This window comes from Eublepharis macularius, chromosome 7 (assembly GCF_028583425.1).
Source record: "Eublepharis macularius isolate TG4126 chromosome 7, MPM_Emac_v1.0, whole genome shotgun sequence".
Taxonomy (NCBI): domain Eukaryota; kingdom Metazoa; phylum Chordata; class Lepidosauria; order Squamata; family Eublepharidae; genus Eublepharis; species Eublepharis macularius.
Window position 1 is genome coordinate 69,724,730 of NC_072796.1, and position 23,241 is coordinate 69,747,970.

At 39.9% G+C, this 23,241-nt stretch overlaps 1 protein-coding gene across 5 annotated transcripts in view; it reads left to right on the forward strand.

Moving 5' to 3' along the window:
• EPB41L3 (erythrocyte membrane protein band 4.1 like 3) overlaps window positions 1-23,241 on the forward strand; it is a 181,944-nt gene that overhangs the window by 44,629 nt on the left and 114,074 nt on the right. For all 5 annotated transcript variants that reach the window (XM_054984569.1, XM_054984573.1, XM_054984574.1 and 2 more), the window contains exons 2-3: window positions 5,517-5,716; window positions 16,961-17,158. In XM_054984569.1, coding sequence (XP_054840544.1) covers window positions 5,528-5,716; window positions 16,961-17,158 — 387 coding nt within the window. In that variant the 5' untranslated portion in view covers window positions 5,517-5,527. The remainder of the gene's footprint in view (window positions 1-5,516; window positions 5,717-16,960; window positions 17,159-23,241) is intronic.

The window sequence follows — 23,241 nt, forward strand, 5'->3', positions numbered from 1 at the left end:
AGAGAGTGTATTGTAGCTATCATTAATCACAAACATGGAAAGTGAGTTGATGCTAAGCAGTGAAGTCAGGATAAAAGAATGCTTGGCTGTATAGTACGTGAAAGAGGTTGAATCCCCAAGAAAATTAGACGTGAATAATAAAAATGTTTCAAGTCTATTGAGAGTTATAATGAACCATTTCAGCAAATCTGTCCTCCCTTCCTAATTGCTTGATGAAATATTAATTACTCATTTTTATTCAGTTTCCAGAAATGTTAGGTTGTAGTAACATCATTTACAAATACTGTTTTTGCTTTCTTTATGGTTTTAATGAAGTACACTCAGAAATCTTTGAGTGGGAATATGCTCTCTCTTCCAGAGTATCAGTCATCAACCCAATATAATGTCAAGTATTTTTCTGTGATTAGGGCTGAACAGAATACGCAGATGAGTTTAAACCAATGGTTCCCAAAGTGAGTGTAGAGCCCCCTGTAGGGTGATGAAATTATTTGGGGGGCACTAAGAGGTAAGGGAGTTGCAGAGGAGCTCTGGAGGCAGGCCCCTCCAAGCATGTTGTTCACTTACTTGCAATTGACCAGGCTAGAGTTTTGGTTACAGAGGGAAATTTCTGATCACTATCCTGTACTATGGATAGTAGTTAAGAAGTTTCTTGTTGGACTTCCAGCATTATATTTGGTGGAACGTGGTTTTAGAGTGATCATCCAATCTCTCTCCAAGCAAAAAGATTGACTCCAGATGACTAAACATGGGGATTTAAGACTCCTGCTAACAGACATTGGGAAACTGGTATTGCTTCATCATTAATCAATTTTGTTGAATTAATTAAACAAAAAAAGTTTTAATTAGATTACTGTTTTGATCTTTATTGCTATTATTGTTAGCGGGACTTGCAAATCGTTATTCAGAATAATGCTTTTTAAAGGGTAGGGAAGGAGGTACTAGGTGGAGTTTATAAAATCAAGGGGACGCTGGCCTGAAAAAGTTTGGGAACCACTGGTTTAAATTTTGGAATTTTCTGTACAGAAAAAAAGTTCTTCACTGCAGAAGGCTGAAGGGCATAATATCCAGGCAGTCTTAAGCCACTCCACATCTTGGTGTAGAAAAGCAGAGAAGATTGGAATAAATTTGAGCCAAGATTAGCCCAGTCTCTCAATACTGAGACTAAATACCATGTATTAGATTACGTTTACTACACAGTAATTATACCTGTTTGGTATTAGGAGATAACAAGGGGAGACCCGTAAGGGCTTGCGAAGAGCATCTCATGTCCCCCTCCAGCACCATGCCCTCTTTCCTTTCACTGCCCCCATAACCTCTCCCCTTTCCTGCTTTCTTTTCTACTTCCTGTGCACCTTTGTCTGCCCCCCCCAGTCTTAACCTTTCCCCCTCCCTCCCAACAGCCTCTCCCCTACAGCCCAGTTGCATGGTGAGGAGCTTGCAAGGAATTTTCCCTATATCCTCTTCTCCATACTGTTTTCTCTTTCCTTCCTCTTGGCAGCCCCCATATGCTCTCCTTTCCCTATGTCCTTCTGTCCTTCAAACCCATTAAACAACTTATCTTTTATCTGTCCCCCAACTTCATCTATATTTACTAATTTATATACTGCCTTTCTCCACAGTGGGGACCCAGAGCAGCTTACAGCATGCTTCTTGCCTCGACATTATCCTTCCAACAACCCTGAGAGGAAAGAGGCTGAGAGTGTACGACTGGATCAAAGTCACCCAATGAGATTCCAGAGCGGAGTGATGATTTAAATCTGGGTCTCCCACATCCTGCTCTGAAAGCCTAACCATTACACTAGATTGGCTTTTGTGGGGGTGGGACTGCTATTGAGCAGTAGCCAGCAGCCAGGCCTGGGTGAGTCGTGCGAGTCATGTGGTATCAAGTTGTGCTCTGGTTGCTTCTGGCTGGCCCCAGTGAGTCCTCCATCAAAGGCCAAATTGCCCTAGAAAGGGCCCTCCCCCTCCCCCCTAACTTTTCCTAGCAGAAACAAAGCCTGGAATACTGACCTGTTATGTGGTTGTCTACCAACATCCACTGAGTGCATTTGGTTAAAGCTACAGGAGCTCCTTTAACCATTTATTTGTTTTTTAGATTTCAGATTTTTCTTCAAACCTGGGGCATTTTTCAGGTGTATAGGAAGATCTGTCTTGTCTGATCATGGCTCCAGTCTCCAGATTTAAGTACCCCCAGACCAGGGCTACTTCACTATTAGTATATAACATTTCTAGATGGGAGTGAGTGATTTATAGGAAGGTGTAATTTAGGAATTTTGCCTTTCAGTGATTAAGGCACTGATTCCTCTGCCACCTACCTCAGTTTTCATAATACATTTTTGTATCTTGCCTTCCAGTATTATGTCCTGTATATCACTTGAGAGAAGAATGTAGGGATGTTAATTAAATCAATATAGGACTCCTAGCAGGATCATTTCTCCCTGAGTAGCTGATGGTATGTCATATTGCAGATATATGGCTTCTTTTAATATGTTCAGTTGTGTACATGTGTTGAAGTTACGTAAGACTCACTCAACACATGAACAAAGAAATATCAAAAAGGAAGCCACAGCACAAGTAAATTGGAGATTAGCATTAACATCTCAATTGTAATCTACATTTAGCATGTAATTAATTTCCATGTTATTTTTATTTCTTAATCTGGTAAATAGTCCTCTTCAAACCATGTGATTGTGATTATACATACATACCAAGAGGTACCTATCAACTGGTACAGAAGTACTACATGGTAGCATTGCGACTACTGTAATGCATTCTATCATAAGTCTCTCCTTGAAATCAATTTCAAAATGCTGCAGCTTGGTTATTATCAGGAACTAGACACAGCATGCTTATTACTCCTATTCTACAGTTACTTCATTAGCTGCCAATCAATAACCAGGCTTAATTCAAAGTTTTAGCTATTATATACAAATCCTTTCATGGCTTTGGTCCCTCATATCTATGTGACCACCTCTCCCCATGCTCTGCCATGACACTTTTGCTCATCTGATTTTATCTTGATGGAATTATTTTGCAAACGGGCAAAATCAGTAACTGCCCCTCTGCGCGCGTTCTCTGTTGTGGCCCCCTCCTTATGGAATGGCCTGCCTGATGAGGTCAGGAGGACTCCCACTTTCCTGGCTTTTTGCAGTCTGTGCAAAACTGAATTATTTGGGAGGGCCTTTTTACACAGGTAATGGGGCTGTACTGTAACAAGATGATTCAGAAACAGGCTTTGACAAAGGGGTAGTGACTGTGGGCCATATTTGGTATAGTACATATTTTTTGTTGCTGTAAATATGCTCCTACAACATAATTTCTGCATCATTTAACATGTCATTTTAATGCTTATGCTTTGTTTCAGATTTGTTTCAGTCTGTTTCATATTTCTGCGTGTGTCTATTTCATTAATTATTGGATGCCCCATCCTGTTGATTATATTGACTTGCACTGTGTAATCTACCTTGAGTCTCAGTGAGAAAAGCAGACTATAAATAACATAAACAAACAAACAGATAAATATTACTATTAATATAACAATTTGATGTGGCGTTATCAGGCTTCATCCAATGAGTCTCGTGATTTTGGATAATAGAAATCTGGCAACCTTGGACCCCTTCAGTATGCTCATAGCCCCTCACCATAAAATTTCTGGTTACTGGTATATATATTCATATGGATTGACCATTTCTTGTAGAATAAGTGGTGTGGTGGTGGAGACTGCCGTCAAGTCCCAGCTGACTTATGGCGACCCTGTTGGGGTTTTCATAGCAAGAGAGTAATGGGTGGTTTGTCATTGCCTGCTTCTGCAATCCTGGTCTTTGTTGGAGGTCTTCCATCCAATTACTGGCCACAGCTGACCCTGCTTAGCTTCCTGAGTAGTCCTTTGTGTATTCACTCTGTGAAAGGTAAATTGATTAAAGAAATACTTTTGTGAGTTTAGTTGTGTGTGTTGGTACAGATGGAGTTGGCATCAGTGCAGTTACTATAATAGATGGACTAGATATTGGAGGAATAAGTGCTGAGGAAAGTAGATCATTAATCATGCGGGGGGGAAAGGATATGTGTCTTGATTCCCACTTCTTCCACCTCCCAGTCAGCTGCTGTTATTTCAATTTCCCATCAATATCATTGAAGAAACATACATGCCAGAATCTGATGACCTTTCAGAGAGCAGCATTTTATTTATATATTATTTTTATATCTCAGACATTCTCAGAGGAGAGAGTCGGATTGCAAGACAAGCTACATTGTGAGAAAGACTTGACAGATAGAGAATGATTTTTACTCCTTGGCAGCTGTTTGACGATTTTACGTTTCTGTTACACAGTAGCTTTCTAGGAAACAATAAAGAAATTATCTCAATGCTTACTGAAAAGTTGATAGTAGAAGGTGTCTCTCCATCCATAAGACAACTGGATTTCTGGAGAGGATAAAAGTGGTTATTGTGCATTCTCAGTTAACTAAATTATATCATGGTTACAAACAAAAATAAAAGCGCAACAGTGATATTTCATCTCAAACGGCAGAAATCATTCTATGAAAGTGATGAACGATTAATGCTCAGATTGTAATAAGGTTGTGTCTATTTTGTTTGGATATTTATCTAGTTGATTTTATGGATGGAATATACTTAATGTTTTGCCATAGTCTTACATTCAGATCAGTGCAGAGACCCTGGTTTCTTTGGATCCTGGGGAATTGTTGACATACAAAGATTTTTGCACCAAGCTACCATGCAGGGACAGGGTAACTTTAGTCTATTCTTGATTGGGTTTCTACCAGCACTGTTAAACACAAATAATGACGGATCATGTGGTTGATGTTTGGGAGACCTCTAAAATCAAATCCTAATCAAATACTTGCCCCAAGCAGGGCAACCCTGGCTAGTGGTTATAATGTTTAGGGTTAGATATTGCTGAAATGTATGTTACTTTTATGCGTGGGGATGAGGTAGGAGACAAAATATCTGTGCCTGAGGTCTTCTCCCAATATAAGTGTGTGTAGAGGTGGAAAGATATGATTAGCAGTTATACCAGCCTAATTTCAATAGGCTGGAGGAATTCTGCTTAAGATTTCACTGTACATCTACCAATCAGCAAGACTAAAGTTGGGCCAGCTGCAATTTGTGATAGTTGTGACAGTTTTCCTAATTTTAAAAATATGTCATGTTCATACCTTTAATATTTTAATGATAATGAATACCTGTTACTTGTAATTAGGGATGTACATTTTTTTTGTTTTAATTTTTGCTGCATCTGGGGTTTTTTTTTTGTATCATTACAATTTTTCTTAGTGAGTTTGGTGGAGGGGGTAACATTTTTAAGAAATTGATTTTAAAAATGCAGTAATTTTAAAGGCAAAATTTCTGTCAAATTGCTTGATTGTAGTTGAGGGGGTGGTGGGTGGGTAACCAAAGCTTTATCCTGTGTGGGAAAACCATAACGGAAATGTGAACTTGTGAATTAAGCCAGAGTTGTCACAACATTTAGTAACTTCCCTATTTTTTATTGCAGAATAACTGACCATGACTACAGAATTGGGATCAGACTCTGAATCTAAGGATCAGAACCAAGAGCAGAAAGAAGCTTCTGGCCAACAAGAAACAGCGGGGACTGCGTCTCAAGAACAGCAGCAGCTCAGTGAAGAGCACCAGAATGCGTTAGAACAGTTCTCTGCTGTGGCAGCCCATAGCACGCCTGTGAAAAAGGAACAGGTAAGTTATCCAGGGACATGTGATTAACTATAAAAATACAATAGCAAGCAGAATTATGGTTATACTCAAACACAAAGATCCATCTCATTAAATGTTTTCTAAGAACCATTTCTTTATGGCATAATGTAAAAATATTGACCTACCTGAGTGTGTGTGCTTGGGGGTGAGTGGGGTGTTTTGACGCTACTTTTTTCATTTCACAGCCATGTGATATATTTGCAATTTGTGTCAGATTGTCCTTCTTGCTGAGCTTAATTCAGAGTCCTCTTTCAGTAAGAGGAGGAAAAAACCTATGACTATTCCATTTCCATGTTAGATCACACCAATTTGTAGGGAAGCAGGAGAAAATGGGGGCAGATTTCTTCTTTGACATTGCGGAAATCTAATTTCAGTCAGGGTCGTGTGATGCTTGAAACTAACACAATATCAAGTTTATTAAACCTGGACAATTCTTAATTGATTGCACTGTTACTATGTTCTGTCATGTGGTTTAATTCTAAACTTTAAAACGTTATTTATCATTGAGTTTTTTCTTCAATAAAACATTGATTATTGGATGCGAAAAAGCTACAACGTATTAAACTAGTCTCTAATTCCCTTCTTAAATAGGTCAGAGTCTTTTAAAAATAATTCTTATAGGAGGTAGATGGAACTGGATCTTACTTTGTCTTAATAATTTTCTGATCTTGATCACTTTTGATGTGCAACATATACATCTGTTTAACCTTGTGTGTTGTACTCTTTCACAAGTCTAAACATTAGTGGATTAATTATTATTTTAGTGAGATTCTTAAATGGATTTTAAACTGCATGGATTTCAAACTGTTTGAAAATATTTTTCAGTTGTCACATGTTACTAGCTAAAGAAACACAATTGTGCTGTGTGAAACATTTTTATCATTTACCTTAGGAGGAAAATACAGGCTTGTATTAGATGCTGATGAGGGAGCTGTGTCTTGCAGTCCATCTTGCAGTCAAGGTTCTACCATTTGAATAAGGGGGGAAAGTGTTGTAGATTTGAACGCTCCCCATGTGGGTTGTTTCACCCGCAACCTAAATGGTATAGTCAGTGGAAAGCTGCATCACACAAGCCTGCTGTATATGTAGAGAGAGAAAGCAATCATATTCAGTTTTCTTTTCAACGCTGGCCCGTCTCTTAGGTAACACATTTCTGTAGAAAAAGGATTTCTCCTGAAATTAAATCTTTATGTAGTTCAAAAGAAAAGAAAGTAGTCCTAGGGTTGAATGCAGTCTTTCTGTTTTGCTAGTGATGGATTTTCCTCTGATGTTACGCCGAGGAACTGAGTCCTGCTGGCTCAAGGTTCATTGAATGAGCCGTACACTTCTTACATCAGCGGAAGGCTCCACCACTAGCAGAAAAGAAACATATCTGTAGGCTTCACTGTTTTTTAAATGATAAAGAAAAGTTTTTGGTAAAGAAAAGTTTGATATGGTGCATTCAGTAATCTGCTTCAGCAATCTGAAATTGAGAGTTGGTAATATATGGCCTTTGAAATTTTTGACTTGATCATCATAAACTGCCTAAGGCAAATTTCTATCACAAAACTGAAGACAGTGTATTTCAGTTGTTCCAGATATTTCATTTTCAAAGTTTATTTAAAACATTTCTATTACAGTGTTTGAGGCATACAAACCTGAAATAAAAACAAACACAGCGCTTAAAAATGGCAAAAAAAAGATTGCCTCAATCCAAATTCTAAAAGCTTGCATAAAAATGTATGGCTTTTCTGAATATTAGGAGGGATGCCAGCTGACATTTATATATTTATTTAAATAAATCCTCACGTGGCCCCCAAGCTTCTTACGCGTGGCCTTCCAGCCTGCTTGTTTGCTGCTATCACCTTCAAGGCGTTTTCCCCTCAGTCTCACACGATTCTTCCTGCCTCAAGAGGCACCGCCTACTGCTGTCCTTCCTGTCCCTTTCCTGCAAAAAACTCAATAGCAACATTGTTTCTTCTGGTCTCCATGGTTCCTTCTGTCAGCCCCCTCTTGGTCTTATCCCTCATACTAGCATTTTGGCCATTCTGGGTGCTTTGCTAGCCAGCAGAGCTGAGGAACCCATACCACTCAGCTTTTTCACTCCCCCTCTCCATGAGTTACCATGTTGAAGGCTATATAAGTGTGTAAGGGAGATAAAGCAGTGGTGTGAATGGGTACAGGAGAGGTCTTGAAAAAAAGCAAGGGAAAGGACAGTAAAACGCTGGTATTTTTGCAAAAAAAAAAAAAAGAATACCAAGTGTTTTGCATGCTGAACATTTCTAGAGGTTCCACCCATCACAGCTACTCCAAGTGACTTGCAAGGTTACTGGTGAGGTTGCTGCTGCAGGCAAAAGCGTTCTTCCATCCTCAAGAACTGGTTGCTCTGACTTTTTGCCTTGCTTGCTTCTGCCTCTCCTCCCCCAATGTAAGTGGTCATACTTATCCTCACGATATTAAGGCTTATGGATATGGCAATATCATAAGCCCCTCTGCTCATGTGTTTAAAACACAGACAAGCTGCCTGGCTAGGCAGGAGATGGAAAAGTACTGGAATGTGAGAAGTGAAGTAAGACTAACTTAACCCCACACCCTGGAGTTTGTGCATAACCATAGAACAATGGAGGTCTCCAGAAGTACTTGAATTAATCCATTCACACACCCTGCCAATTTTACCCTTTACCCACTCCTATTGTAGCCTCACCCATCCAGCCATCGTGGGTCATCAAATAATCTTTTTACACCTATAGTTCCTTCCAGGAAGACCTAATCAAACCTTCCTAGTTCATTGTCCCACCTTGGAGACAGTTCACCAGCCTTACTGTCTCACCCTGGAGACAATTTCCCAGTTCTTTGTCCCACCCTGGGAAGAACCATTAAGGCATTGTTTTAGGGCAGAGACTCTTAGTCCTGCCTTAGGGCATGTCACACAGTATATATGACTGTCCTGCCATTTTCTCAGTGTATGTGTGTTCTGGACCCTCCACACCCTCAGATCGCATGTCTGAGCCCTTCTCCCTCTTGCCATGAAGTACTGGTCACTGAAGCTGCTCTCCCTTGGACACTCTCAGTCTTCTGGACCTGGTAACTATCAAACCAACTCTGCAACTCTCTCCAACTTTCTTCCCTGTTTTTTTCTAGTTAGCTGTGTGTGTGTGTGCTGTGTGTTTTTTGTGCAATTGATCTATAATATTTTAAATTTAAAAAACCTGTTTGATTGAATATCTGCCTTCTTATTGAAATGGTTTTCTAGAGGAATGGATCCTCGTAGACATTGGCGCACAAGATCCCATAGTCCCCCACAAATTCTCTTACTCACAAGGAGACCAATTACAGTAACACCACCCACATCAGCTAGGAGTCTTCTCATGCATCTGTGATTGCAGGAGCCAGTGAGTGGCTCCTTGGGTTGAGAGCGAAAGAGTACTCTCTTAGCAGGGAAGCTTATGGGATTCCCCTTCTCATATCTTCCTCCAGACAAGTTTCCCTCCTCCCGGCTGCCATTTTGCTTCTCATGATTGAGGCTTGACTGGCAGGCATTGATCTGTATGTGCACCATGCATATAATTTGAAGCCAACTTAATGGCATATCCTCTGCTTCAGGTGGGAGGCTGCCTTTTCATTCCTTCTTTCTCTCTACCTGCCCTTTTTTGTAGGGCCCCCAAAGTATTAGCATATGTAGATTTAAACCTCATGGCAGTGTGTTTATTAAGAAATGAATCTCATAGTATTCAATGTACTTAGGATTGCAACTCAGCCATCTGGTAGGTCAGATTCATAATCCATTTTTAAAAAATTCTTTCTAGCCTGTGCATATGGCCCAGTACCCCTAAGAACTGTAGAGGCAGGGGTTTCTTCTCTTCTTTGCAATGGTCAAAATTAAAATCCCCAGCTAATAGCAGCTACAGTGGGCTGAATTTGATGGGAAAAGTTAGATCCCTAAAACTGCTTCTCATATTTTTATTTATTCAGGGATAATGTTGAAACTCTGCAAATGGTGCTCTGCTAAAAATTCTGTAAGATGTCTGCAGAATAAAGTGCTGTTTCAAAGAAATGAAAAATTGCAAATGAGCACAGTGTCTTTTATGACAAATGGACTACTGAGTACTTGTTTGTTTTAAACAAGGATAAAGCAGTTTGCCTGATACGTCTTGAAACTGTCTCAGTATTAAAGGAGTACAATGTTAAAAGGCACTTTAAATCCTGTCACAAGAGCCACTCAATATATCAAGGAGAGGTGCGAGTAAACAAGATAAATTTTCTTAAAAGATCGATGTTTTTGCAGCACATTGTCTACTATGTCTACTATAAGGCCAGCTATCATGTTTCTAAATGTATTGCTGAGAGTGGTAGGCCATTCACTGATGGTGAATTTGTTAAAAAAGTGCACGGTTAAAGTAATGGAGGAAATGTGCACTGATAAGGTATGTTGTGTCAGTTGTATCAGTTCATCTGCATCTACAATCACCAGGCATGTTAAAGAACTAGGAGATGAGCTGCATGTGTCACTGATTGTCAAGGCAAAAAGTTTTGGTTTTTTTCTTTGGCATTAGATAAGAGCAGTGATATTATAGACGCTGCTCAACTACTAATATTTATCAGGGAGATAGATTCCAGCTTCAGAATTACAGAAGAGTTGTGTCCACTGCAGAGTTTGAAAGGCAGAAAACATACGGTGTGTGAATCAATAGAAAATCTTGGTCTGAGTTGGCATAAATTGAAAAGCATCACAACTGATGTTGCAAGAAATATGGTGGGAAGTAGAACTGGTATAGTTGCAAGAATTAATGAAGAGAGATATTGAAATTAAACATGCAATTTCACTGTATCATTCATCAATAGGCCTTTTGTAGTAAGATTCTTCAGTGGGAAGGTGTGATGCGTATTGTTGTATTCAGTATTAATTAGATCAGACATGACCTTGTCAGTTTCAAGATTTTTTCTCAGAGATAGATGCAGAATATGGAGATGAATTGTTCCAATCAAAAGTCAGGTGGCTTAGCAGAGGCAAAGTCCTCAAATGTTTTTTCAGTCTTCCTCATGAAGTTGTTATCTTTCTGAAGGAGAAAGAAAAAGGTCAAGAAGTACTTTCTGACCCTGGATGGCTTTTTGATTTGGCTTACTTGACTGATATCACAGAGCATCTGAATACATTGAATTTAAGTGTTCAGGGGAAAGGAAAGCATGTGTGCGAAATGAATTCTCAACTTAAAGCTCTTGAAGTAAAACTAAACATTTTGGGAAAGAAAATTATGAAATCCAAATATAGGCCAAGACTTACTGATTAACATTTACAAGATATTTTTAAGGGTGTCTGTCTCAAACCTTGACGTGGACATTAATAGAAAATAGCCACAAAAATCACACTGATTAGGCAAGCATATGTAGCTAGATAAAAGAATTCAGCAGTAAAATATTGTTCCAAAATGGATTGCATTCAAATTAGCATTTCTTCATTAACCTCTGAATGTTCACTGTTGGTCTAAATAGGTAGATTAATAATTTTGTTACATTTTGATTTAAAATGTGGCCCTCTTTAGGCGTTGGGCGCTCTAATGCAGCCCCCATGTACCAAAAGTTTGGGAACCCCTCTGTACATTGTATCCCTGAATGAAGTGGGTGCTGACTGACTCAGAACTGATAACAATTTATTTTTATTTACGTCTTCCATGCCATTCAGATGGGATTACATGGATTCTCTCACTCTTTTATTATCATAACCATTCTATGAGGTAGCTTAGGCTGATATGTAGTGACTGGCTTTGGGTGACCTTCATGACAGAATGGCAGTTTTGAACCTACATCATCTCCTCAGTGGTGCTAGTTTGACACTGTAACCACTACAGCACTGTGGCTTACAGACCAGGAGTCCCTTTGCAATGGAAGCAGTTTGTTTTGGAAAGCATATGGCTTAGAAACTTTAGAGATTAAAAATCTTGAAAATGTTGAGATTGAGATATATAAAATGAACATACAGTTGCATGTGATTTTTCTTAAGGATATCAGCATCTACTTCAAAGGAAACGTCAGGCATACTTTCTGAACTAAGAATGGACCTACGTTTTAATAACCTGTGATCACTTTGCAAGAATTTTGATGAACCATTTTATGCACTTGATCATGTGTGCAGGGGCTCATGAAAACCTCTGCTACAATAAACGTCAAGTTGGTCCACTACTCCTTAGAAACTAAGTTTAAAAACTGAGTCACAGAAAAATGTATGGTTGGAACTATGCTTTTAACTAGGATAGATTTGCATTGCAATCCTAGCAATACTTTCCTGGGACTAAACTCCATTGAATAGACCTGAGTAAGATTCCGAGTCTCCTTGTTTAGGAAGGCAGTGTTGGTCACCATACTCTCTTACTACAGGTGAAGTATCTGTGCATACATTTTGTAGTTTAACTTTGGCAATCTTAGCTCTACCAACAGAGCATTGTTAAGGAGATTGCATTTGCAATTGTGAGCACAGCTGCCAGTGATGTTTATGGTATAAATAGGGGTGTATGACTTCTTATTATAGAAGCCCCTCTCCATTTAGCATAGATAAAAGCTGTTGCAAGGATGATGGCTTGCAACAGCATGACTGTTGAGAACATGTTCTGCAGCAAAATTCAGGACATCAACAAAATAGTATATTGCCATAAATTTATCACCTTTTGGTTCAATCATTGCCTTCTGCTTATTAATTGGATTCCTCTGGCTGTAAATGCTCAAACATCAACCAGGTTGTATGATCCAGATAAGACATTTGAGTAGTGTCATTGCTGCTCCCCACCCCCCAAAACTGTAACATTTCTTCCCTGTTAGACGTTAACCAATGGGACAATGGCCAAATTCTCAGCTTTGCTGGATGAATACGTCACAAAGATATTTTTGAGGGAAAATTAGATCCAAAAGAGTGCATTTATGCATGTAAAATGCAAAATACAAGTTGTGTCTCAGTGGTCACTTTTGGCCTAGATAACTGTATGAAAGGGATGTCAGGCTTCTTTAGGAAGATGAGACTTAATTCCCTCTGAAACTGACTTGCTACATGAACATGTCTTGACAGTTTTGGGTCCTACTCTAATCGTTCCTGGCATGTTTTTGTGCACAGCCCAAATTAGTATAAGGTACTGCTGTGACTGTCTAAGCTAGAAAATTTCCCCCAGCATTGGTTTGTTCTGCTTAGCTACATCTAGAAATTAGTTCCATGTATGCCCTTAAAAGAAAATATATAAAGCTCCTTCTATATGTGTAACATTATCCAACAGTTTGTTTTTTAACAGCCAGGGAAAGTTTCGATCAGGAATGGGGGCGAGCAGTTTAACTCTCACCATTCCAGCCATTTTCAACTGAAAATTTCTCCATACCTGTTTTTCTATTCACAGGGAAAAATACATGTGTACTTGATTGCCTTCAGTGTATGACAGAAAGATCTCATAGAACCATGGTTCATGAATACAATACTCTTATTACAAAAGCACAAGTAAGCTAATGTTGTTCTGGCTGTGTGGTTGTAGAGGTTAGTGTATTGCATTTTGATTACTACTACATTGCTGTGAAACTCGTAAATGCTTTCTAACCAGTGGATCAAGACCCTCAGGTGGGTTGAACAGCTTCTCCTTCTGCGTCACAAGTTTATTTATTATTTATTTATTATTTCGATTTATAAACTGCCCATCCTCAGGGGCTCTGGGCGGTGAACAACAGTTAAAATCAATGATAACAAGAAAACAATAATTCTAAAATCAACATACAATAAGCAATAATAAAATAAATTAACCAAGTACATTAAATGGTGGGGAGAACCCCCCCCCCACCCCAAAGGTGGGAGGCTGACATGGCACCGCCCCCTTCAACCACCGAACGCCTGGCGGAACAGCTCTGTCTTACAGGCCCGCTGGGCCCAGGTCTCCATTGGCAGAGTGTTCTTATAGAGCTGCCAGTTTTGCTCCATAGAGAACATGTGTGCTTTACCTCTTGTCTTTCTTTGGTTGCATACTGAGAAGCGCAACTGAATAGTAAGAAGGGGAGGTCGTTCTGTGGTGGAGAGGATTTCTTCATGGCTCTGACCCTTGGCTTGTTCATCACTGCAGTACATCTTCTAGTACTTGTCCTGTGTTTCCTTTCCCCAGCACTTTTGGTCTTCTGGCCATGGTCTTTGACTGGTGAGGTCATAACTAGGGGTGTGCGATTCGGGTTTCCGATTCAGGAAAAATACCCGAATCGGGCCCGATTCACAAAGGTTTGGGATTTCCGAATCAGCTCCAGTATGCCGGGTCCATTTTGGAAACCCCGAATCAGAGATTCGTGCTGGGTCAAGGGATCAAGAGGGTTAAAATGCCTCTTTCTGTGCCGCTGTGGAGTGGCACAGAAAGGGGCATTCTAACCCCCGAATCAGCTGTTTGGCGGCGAGTTTTCCGCCAGGCAGCTGAGTCAAGCCAGCAGGGTTAAAATGCCCCTTTCCGTGCCACTGTGCAGCGGCAGGGAAAGGGGCATTCTAACCCCCAAATCAGCTGCTTGGCAGCGAGTTCCCCACCAGGCAGCCAAGTCTAGCTGGTGGGGTTAGAATGCCCCTTTCCGTGCCGCTGCTCAGTGGCATGAAAAGGGGCATTCTGACCCCCAAATCCAGTGGGATTTAAACTATCCCCCTCCACTTTTTTCTTCCAATGGGAGGGGGAGGAGGGAACCCCCTCCTCCCCCTCCCATTGCATGAAATAAGCAGCTGGTCAGGGAAGTTTGTCAGTGTGCTCTAAATCTTTATGGAGCACACCGAAGTGGGTTAAATAAGCGATTCCTTATTTATGGATTTTTGCTGCACACCCCTAGTCATAACTCTGGTACCCATTTTTCTTATTGCTTGAGTCTGATATCGTAAGTCTTACTGCTTGCAGGTTTGTGAGTTCTAGGTCTGGAAGAGTTAAAATCACTGCAGTAGGTAGTCTTGGGCCAATCACTTTTTACCTCAAAAGGTTGCTAGGAGAGTAAAATTAGACTACGCTATCCCTGCAGGAGAGACATTAGATAGATAGCACGGGTGAGGGGAACCACACCTTACAGATAATTGCAGTGGTTACTTGATGCTTCCATCTTAAAAGGCTTTTATGAACTATATTGGAGAAGAGGGTGGAAGGTACATGTGCTTCGTGTGTTATCTTTATTATCCTATGTGAAAAAACAATAAAAAATCTTAATGGGGAAAAAGGCTTATAGCTGATGGGGTGGCAGTAGGAGAGGGGGAAAATTAATGAACCATTCCAGTTGTAGGATTAGGCAAACTACTCTACTGAACTACTCTGGACATCTTATTGGATACCATAGGCCTGTAGAGCTGGAAATACCTGACCTATATGCAAAAAAATTGGAGTTCCTAGTCCTTATCTTGCATTAGTAGTAATTTTTGCACACCTTTCCCAGAAGCATTTCTAACTGCTGAGAAGTTTTGTTAGCTCAGATGGATGGTCAGGAAACTGGGGGAGATAATCTCGGTTTTGGTTCACCTTTTTTTACACCCGTACAGAAGTTTTTGTAAATTCAGAACATTCTTCCTTAATTCTCTGTCCCATTAAGCATTCAGTTTTCTATATGACCACGGCACAGTGCCCACCTGTTGTTAATACTCTATCTTTTGGAAAGAGGTACAGAGGGAAGCACAGGAGGATTCAGGATTTACCCATCAGAATTAGATGCTTGGAAGAAACAGCCTTGTAGTCAAGAAACTTGAATGGGTGTTTTTGTTTTGGTGCATATTCACATGAAGCTGTCCAAGCTGTTCACTTTTGAATAAAATTGCTTATGCAATACTCCATTAAGCTGTCTCGCAAGCACAATGTGGCTCTATTCAGAGCTCGGCATTGTCAGATAAAAGCTCCAGCTGGGGTTGTAACAGAAAGGGAAAGGGATAGAAGAGGACCAGTTGTTTACCTAGTGAGAAGATGAGTCTTTGGCATGGGGTAAGCAGCACTAAAAGCTGGATGGTATAAAACCTGTTTAAGACAAGGTATAAATGGAGATGGAAGCCTTTGCTCTCTTTTTCAGACTTGAAGCATTACTATAATTTCTCCTTTTTCTGAAGGCTTTCTTTTATCATTGTAATGGAGATGTAGAAGGATCCATGGTGTGGAAATGGGCTAGACATCCTATCCTCCCCTTCCATTTGCCTATTCAAATTGTAACATAAGGGATAGGAGATACAGGTCCTCATATTGTTTACCATTGCTGAAGAAAAGTTGCTGAGAGCAGGAACAGGGAAGTAGCTGGTGGAGGAGGCTCAAACAGCCCCTTTGCATACCCTTAGTCCTTCTCAGACTGACTTCACCTACAGCCGCTTTATGTAATATAATAGAACCATTGGGAAAGAACAATAATTGGATTATGTGTAATCCAGATGTAGTTCAACATTTGGTAGCATGATACACCTCACCTTAGATGAATTTAATCTTTTCATATAGTGCTAAAAAAACAAGAAAAAGCTGTTACAAGCCTCCCCCAGAGCTCTGCTATAAGCAGTGAAGTCTGTTTTGTGTGACAGTCAACTCTTTAGGTCTCAAAGCAGATTAAATCTTTTGACCAGATTAGATTCATTTTCATAGTGTCTTGTTTCAAGGAAGGAAAAAGACTAGGAGGATTAATTTATGATGAAGGTCAGTGCTGCAGCCTGCTGACTTATTCCGAAGCCATTTCAGGGCAAATCAGATAAATATTTTTATGATGGTCAGATAGAAATAAGATTAATTTTCTAAGCTTTATCTAAACTATTACTGTGTTTTTGTTCCTAATGAAATTCTGCTTGCAGAGTGGCTGGGAAGGAGCTGATTTATTATTAAAGTGCTGCTATTGTAATGCGGCTGCTGTATGGGGAAAGTTCACTGCTGGTAAACTGTAAAAGTGGTCACACTTGAGTCTTCTCAAAAGAGGCATGAGTTCTAAACCATCAGACAGCATGTTGGAGCTCTCAAAACCAGATTACTGAACAAGTGAAAATGACTTTCTGCAGTGATTCCTCTAAGCTTGTCTTCTAAAGCAGTCAGTGTACAACTGAGCAGCAATTAGTGTTTTATTGACTAAAAAAGCTTTTCAAAACCCTGACTGAAGTTTATCACTGTTGCACTGCAGTTGTATAGCAATCTAAATATTCAGTTCTAAGTAGTCATCTGTAAAAAGGGAATCTGTGCTTTGTAATTTTAAAAGCTTACTGTGATGAGCCACATTTTTTTAAAAAATCTGAAATTGGAGCTTAATCTCCCTATTTTCTCTTTGTAGGCTACTGACAAAGAACGTGAATTTGCTGCAGAAGCAGCAAAACAACTGGAATACCAGCAGTTTGAAGACGACAAGCTCTCTCAGAAATCATCCTCAAGTAAACTCTCTAGATCTCCTCTAAAGATTGTCAAGAAACCGAAAAGTATGCAGTGTAAAGTGACGCTCTTGGATGGTTCAGAATATGGCTGTGAGGTGGAGGTAAAAAACATTGAGGAAGGGCTATTACTGTGCCTGATATCAGCTGTGCAGTAAATTAATTGTATTTGGTTGAAGTGTGGTAGTAATAGAGCTCTTATATCTTTCTTTTTATTTCAAAAGAAAAGCATTTCCAAAAGGATATAGTGCTTGTAAATGCCTGTGGTTGGCACTCTGGAACAGTGACAGTATAAAATATAAAAGAAATGGAATATTTCTGTTTCCAGGGCTTCCTTTGATTCTTTTTCTTTGTGATGACTCACTTAGCAATTCAGCTTTTTCCTCAAAGTACAATATTGGTCCTCATGATGGTGGGGAATGTTGAGAATGGAGCAGCAGGAGACACCAGTAAGTGAAAGAATAACAGTATAGATGGAAAACTGTCAGGGTTGTCACACTTTGTTGCTCTGTTCTCTAGCTGTGTCTGAATCCAATGGAAGAGAACTGATTTAGGGCTTGGTAGTCAGAAGGCTCTTGCTTTGTGTACTTGACAAAGAATAGCCTGTTGAGAGTTTCACACCTTCATTTTCAAGGCAAGGATCTTGTTGGTGATTATGGAAAAGAAGCAAGCAATTTATTATCACCCAGGGCTGCAGCATGCAGCAGTGGTGAAAAAGGCAGAATCCATGGCAGGAGTTACTAGGAAAGGATTCGAAAATAAAATGGCGACAAGTACAGAAATCTGTGGTGCTGTTGCATTTGGAATACTGTGGGCAGTTCTGATTGCCCAGTCTAAAAAAAAAATTGTAGAGCTGGAAATGGTGCCAAAAAGGTCAATCTAAAGAATTATGGGGTTGGAGTATCTTTCCTATGTAGAGAGAGACTGGCTGCATTCCTGAGAACCCTTTCCTGGGAGTAAACCCTATTGAATAAAATGTGAATTCTAATGAGATCTGTTTAGTATTGCTTCTTTTAAAAAGGCATCTTGTTAAACAGAACTTTCTCCCTGAACTGAAGATTTAATATTAGAGTTTTGCATAACCCTACTTTCTGACATTTTGTGATTGGCTGCCCCCCCCCCCCCGTAGCAGCCATTTTGTGGTTGTGTCCACCATCCTGTGTCAGAATTCCAGAGTTGCCTGATGGGTCAAAAAGGTCAGGGATCCCTGCCTTAGAGACTGGGGGAAATTGTAAGAGTGTCACTGTCTGGAGGCCATTTCAGATTATAACTATGGTGATCACATGGCCTGTTTGAATTTGTTTATGTGATTTTGATGTAGGACTGGAAGTGGAGTCCTTAAGAATATTTTGAAGAAGATAAATCAGTATAATGATATTTAATTTTATTTCTTAAATCCTATATATTTGCATGTGTTATTACTGAGAGAACATACGTTAATGTTGGCTGCACCAGATTTTTTGTTGTATTTGGAAGTCACTACTCATTGTCAGCAGACTACATTCTTTCTAGATTTTTTAGTCAGCAGACTACATTCTCTCAGCATTTTTACAGTGCAATCTTATGCAGAATTACTCCAGTCTAAGCTCACTGATTTAATGGATTTAGACTGGAGTAACTATGCATAGGATTATACTTGTAAAGCTCCACCAATGTAGAACTACTCCACTGTCTTTCTTCTTCTTCCCATGGACTCTGGATTGCTTCCTCCCCTCTCCAGTGCTAGCAGGCAAAACAAGAAATGGGATCCTGATTTGTCAGATGTGTTCAATTATATAGGTCCTCCTGGCCAATAAGTGACAGAATCATTGAGTTTAAGAAACTTAAGGTCTGCATCTCAGAGTTTCCGTTACTTTTTTTGCTGGATGGTCATGCAGCCTACCCCCCCCCCCCAGCTGTTGTTACAATGTGCCATATAGATTTTTGCTATTGGTTAAATACAGGCTAGAAACCTCGTTTTGTTCTGTATGCTCCTCACTGGTTAAAATAACTGGTACAGTACCACTTCTGACAGGCAGATGGGATATATTGAGCTAATTTGGGCTGTAAATGCACATGTGCTGTAACTAGCCAATCCAACACAGAAATGCAAGGGAGTGTTTTAGGAGCCACTATAGTGAATATGTTTCCGATGCCTGGCTGTCTGAATTGAGGATAGAGGGCTGCATGTTCAAATGTTCCTCAGTGCATATAGAAATTTCTTAGAAGATTTCTGTGTACAAAGATGGCTTCTTTTTTAAATGCAGGAAACGTTTGGCTAAGACTGTAGCAATTTATTTGGACATGTAGTCTGAAATAGTACAACTTAGCAAGGACTGTACCAGATGGGGCTTGTAATGTTTGGTTCAGCTGTTACTGTGGGCCGTGTTCTGATGGAAGAGCTAGGAAAGTAGGAACCCTTTATGTTAGGCAGAAAGGGTGGGATGGTGGGGTCTGGACCTGAAGAGGAAATGTGTAGGCAAATAATATAAAGGTTGCCCATAAGCGTTTAGGATGCACAAATATCTATTTGTGTTTTGGTGGCCTTGAAGCTTTCCATTAATGGCATTTCTTGATGATTTTAGTGTCATGTTATTTTGGACTATTCCCACCATGTATGATGTATGAAATTATCCATCTGCAGCTGATTGGCTCTGCAGCAAAGCCATTCAAAATAGGGACTGTTTCCAGTTGGTAGTGGTAGTGGTCCTCCTTTTCCTCCACCACCAAAAAGGGAACAGTCATTGGTGAATGTTTGAAGTCAGTTTTTAGACATTAGGCTGGCTTTGGCTTCCTCTAATAGTTCAGCTGTAATGTTTTATGGTGTCTTCTTTGTTTAAATTTTAACCTCATAAAGTGGATGCTGATGGTTTCTGCAGTATTAACATTATTCTCCAATCAAATGGAAATGGAATTATCATTGTTGTTCCACTCACTGAGCTGTTTTTCCTGCTAGCACCCTACAATCCTTGTCATACTGCTAAAGTGTAAGTAGGCATATCGGTGGTCGTATCTGGTGGTCATTTTTTTTTAAAAGTGCTACTTTGCAATATAGTTCTGCACATTTATAGAAAATAGAAATCTACTGACCAAAACAGAAATTTAACATCTTTATTTGAACAGAGATCAACAGTGTTATAAACCTGCTTACAAACTCATGATGTTTGTAGCCAGTGTTTCTAGCACACAGTTTCAAAATGAAAAAAATTCAGTGGTTGATATAATTGTAAACATTTGTTGTTTGTATGCAGTTGTGCTTTAATTAATATAAAATGTATATTTGAATGTCATAATGTTTCTACGTAAAAAAAATTAGTGGTGAACATCATGGGCACGACTTGCCTCTTTTTAGGTAAGACAGTAGTGGGAGTGCAGGAGTGAAAAGACATTTCACCAGCCAGATCACAACCCACATTATGGAACTCTGCTCTGCAAAAGGCAAGACAAGAGCTCTGTGTCTGTCCACACATGGCAATGAATCATTGTACTACTGTTTGAATTCATAAGTATTACTGCAAATGAACAAAACAAAAATGACAGGGCAATGGAAAAATATTACGATGCAATAATAATAATAATACTTGATTTATATACCACCCTTCAGGATAATTTAAAACCCACTCAGCGGTTTATAAAGTATGTTATCATTATCCCCACAACTATCACTCTGTGAGGTGGGTGGGGCTGAGAGAGCTCTGGAACAGCTGTGACTGACCCAGGGTTACCCAGCTGGCTTCAAGCGGAAGAGTGAGGAATCAAACCCAATTCTCCAGATTAGAGTCCTGCCGCTCTTAACCACAACACCAAACTGGCACTCTCTAATAGTGTTTCAAACTAATAGTTTGAAACACTTGCTGTCCTCTGGATTTGCAGGAATAATTGACTGAACGAATGATGTCAATTCGGAAGAAATGGCTAGAGCAGAAGCATCCATATGTAAGGACCACAACTGCAACATTACATAATGTAACAAAAGAGAGAGATTCTGTAGTCTGTCTCCACACTTTTGGTAGCTTATAACTACTTTGATCTGGCTGAATAATTAGGGTTGCTAACATCCAGGTGGGGCCAGCAATCTCCTGGAATTACAGCTGATCTCCAGATGAGACAGAGATCAGCTCCCCTGGATAAAATGGCTGCTTTGGAGAGTATGGTTAAAACTCCTCCCCAAACCTTGCCCTCTTCAGGCTCCACCCCCAAATATCCAGGAATTTTCCAACCATGAGTTGGCAACTGTAGCTGGCTTCCAAATAGTTATTTATAGGAGCTTGAATCCAATACAGTATTTAAGGTTTTTTTTTAAAATAGCAGACCTCTTTTTTCCAAATAGCAAACTGATTTAAAATCTCTTCTCAATTTCAAATACTGTTTTTCCATGCTATTTGAGAAAATGAAGTACCAAGGTATCTTGTATTAACTGGTGGATGGCTCTTTGTTCCTTTCTCTAGCCATTAGAATACTTAACAAAAAGGCTAATCAAAGAATGCATGAAACAAAACAATTAAACCAAATAATTAAGGTTTTGAGGGAAGAAGTACTGAAAAATTTGCCAGAAAGAGCCGTTCACTGATACTACCAATTTCTTCCTAGTATGATTTTTATTTTCAGTATTCTTCAGTAGAAATGGGCAAGAACAGAAAAAAAACCAAACATGATGTTCGTTGTTCATTGCCATCCATGAACAGGGACTCACGAACAACCATGAACGTGGCCCTGTTTACGAACATGTTTGTGGGGGCCAGCAGGCTCTCCTCCAGCCATCATCCAAGTCAAGATCCCTACAGCACCAATCCCAGAAACCTGACCTGAGCAGGCACCAGAAAAGGTACCAATAATAAATAATAGCTTGGCCTCAGAGCCTGGCAGCAGCCCTGGAACTTGAAGGAGTAGATCCCTACCATACCACTCCCAGAAACCTTACCTGAGCAGGCAGCATGAAAGGTACCAATAATAAATAATAGCTTGGCCCAGAGCTTGGCAGCAGCCCTGGAACTTGAAGAGGTAGATCCCTATCCCACCACACACAAAGAAAATTCAAGCTCCAATGCACTCTCTCTATCAAAATGCCAACAGCAACTGTCTCTCCCCCTCTCCACTGTCTCCAAAGTCGGGAGCCCCCTCCCCCCTGCTCTTTGCTCCCTTGTTGTAACAAATTTGGAGCTCTGCACTTGAAAGGAACACCTGCCTATCAAGCTAAATTGGACTTAGATTGGGGTTTCCAGGGCAACAGTAGGAGTTCAGACAATCCCTGCCTAAGTTGCCAAGGGAATTGATTGCAGGTGCCAGACTGTCTGGCTTGACGGACAGCAACGGACAGCAACGAACGAAGCTTCCAACGACCACCTGTTCGTTTAGAATGGGGCCTCATGAACAGCTTGTTTGTGAGCAGCAGATTGGGCTGTTCCTGACTTTTTTTGTTTGTATTGCTGTTTGTGCCCATCTCTATTCTTCAGATAAGGTTCAAAATGCTTTTCGTCACTTATAACAGTTATTAAGAAGTCCGTATGTACTGTCACCTCATCATTTTTCCATATTGCTTTGTTTTTTACTCTTAACGGTGGGATTTGTACTGTTTGAAATAATTTGATATAATCCTCCAGATTCCTTGAGACACTTGAACAGGAAGTTGTTTTAGTTTGGAATTTTTCTAATTATACATAAGTAGACTGCTGTGCTCTTGAAGAGGCAGTCCAATTGTAGAGGCATTGTGGGCACAACCAGTACTAAGCTAGCATTTTCTCCACTTACTGAACAACCACTACAATGTGTGGGATATTTGTTGCTACTGTATAGTAGAATAACTGCACCTAAATTATCTAAAGCCTTTTAAGAAATCTGGACATTTGTCACTAAGATGATGAAAGAACAATTTATTTCTGTAATCTTCTTGGTGACCATAGGGTCATAAGGAACTTCAGAAGAGAACCACAGTTGTAAAGATAGTGGGAGCTAAAGTTTTCCCTGAGTGGGTAAATGGAGAGAAGCAGTTTTGCAGAATACCAGCAGAGAATTGATTCCTAGGGCAGTAGACATTTGGAGGTGAGTCATAGTAAGAATTGCGGAGTTTAAAAAAGTTTGTTTCACACTTCAGTCTCTGTCACATCATTTTATGAAGATGTCAGCTACAGACTGTATGTGGTATCAGAAGAGAAACTGAATGTAAAACAGTGAAGAATGGACCAGTTAAACGTTGCAGTAGGAAAAACGG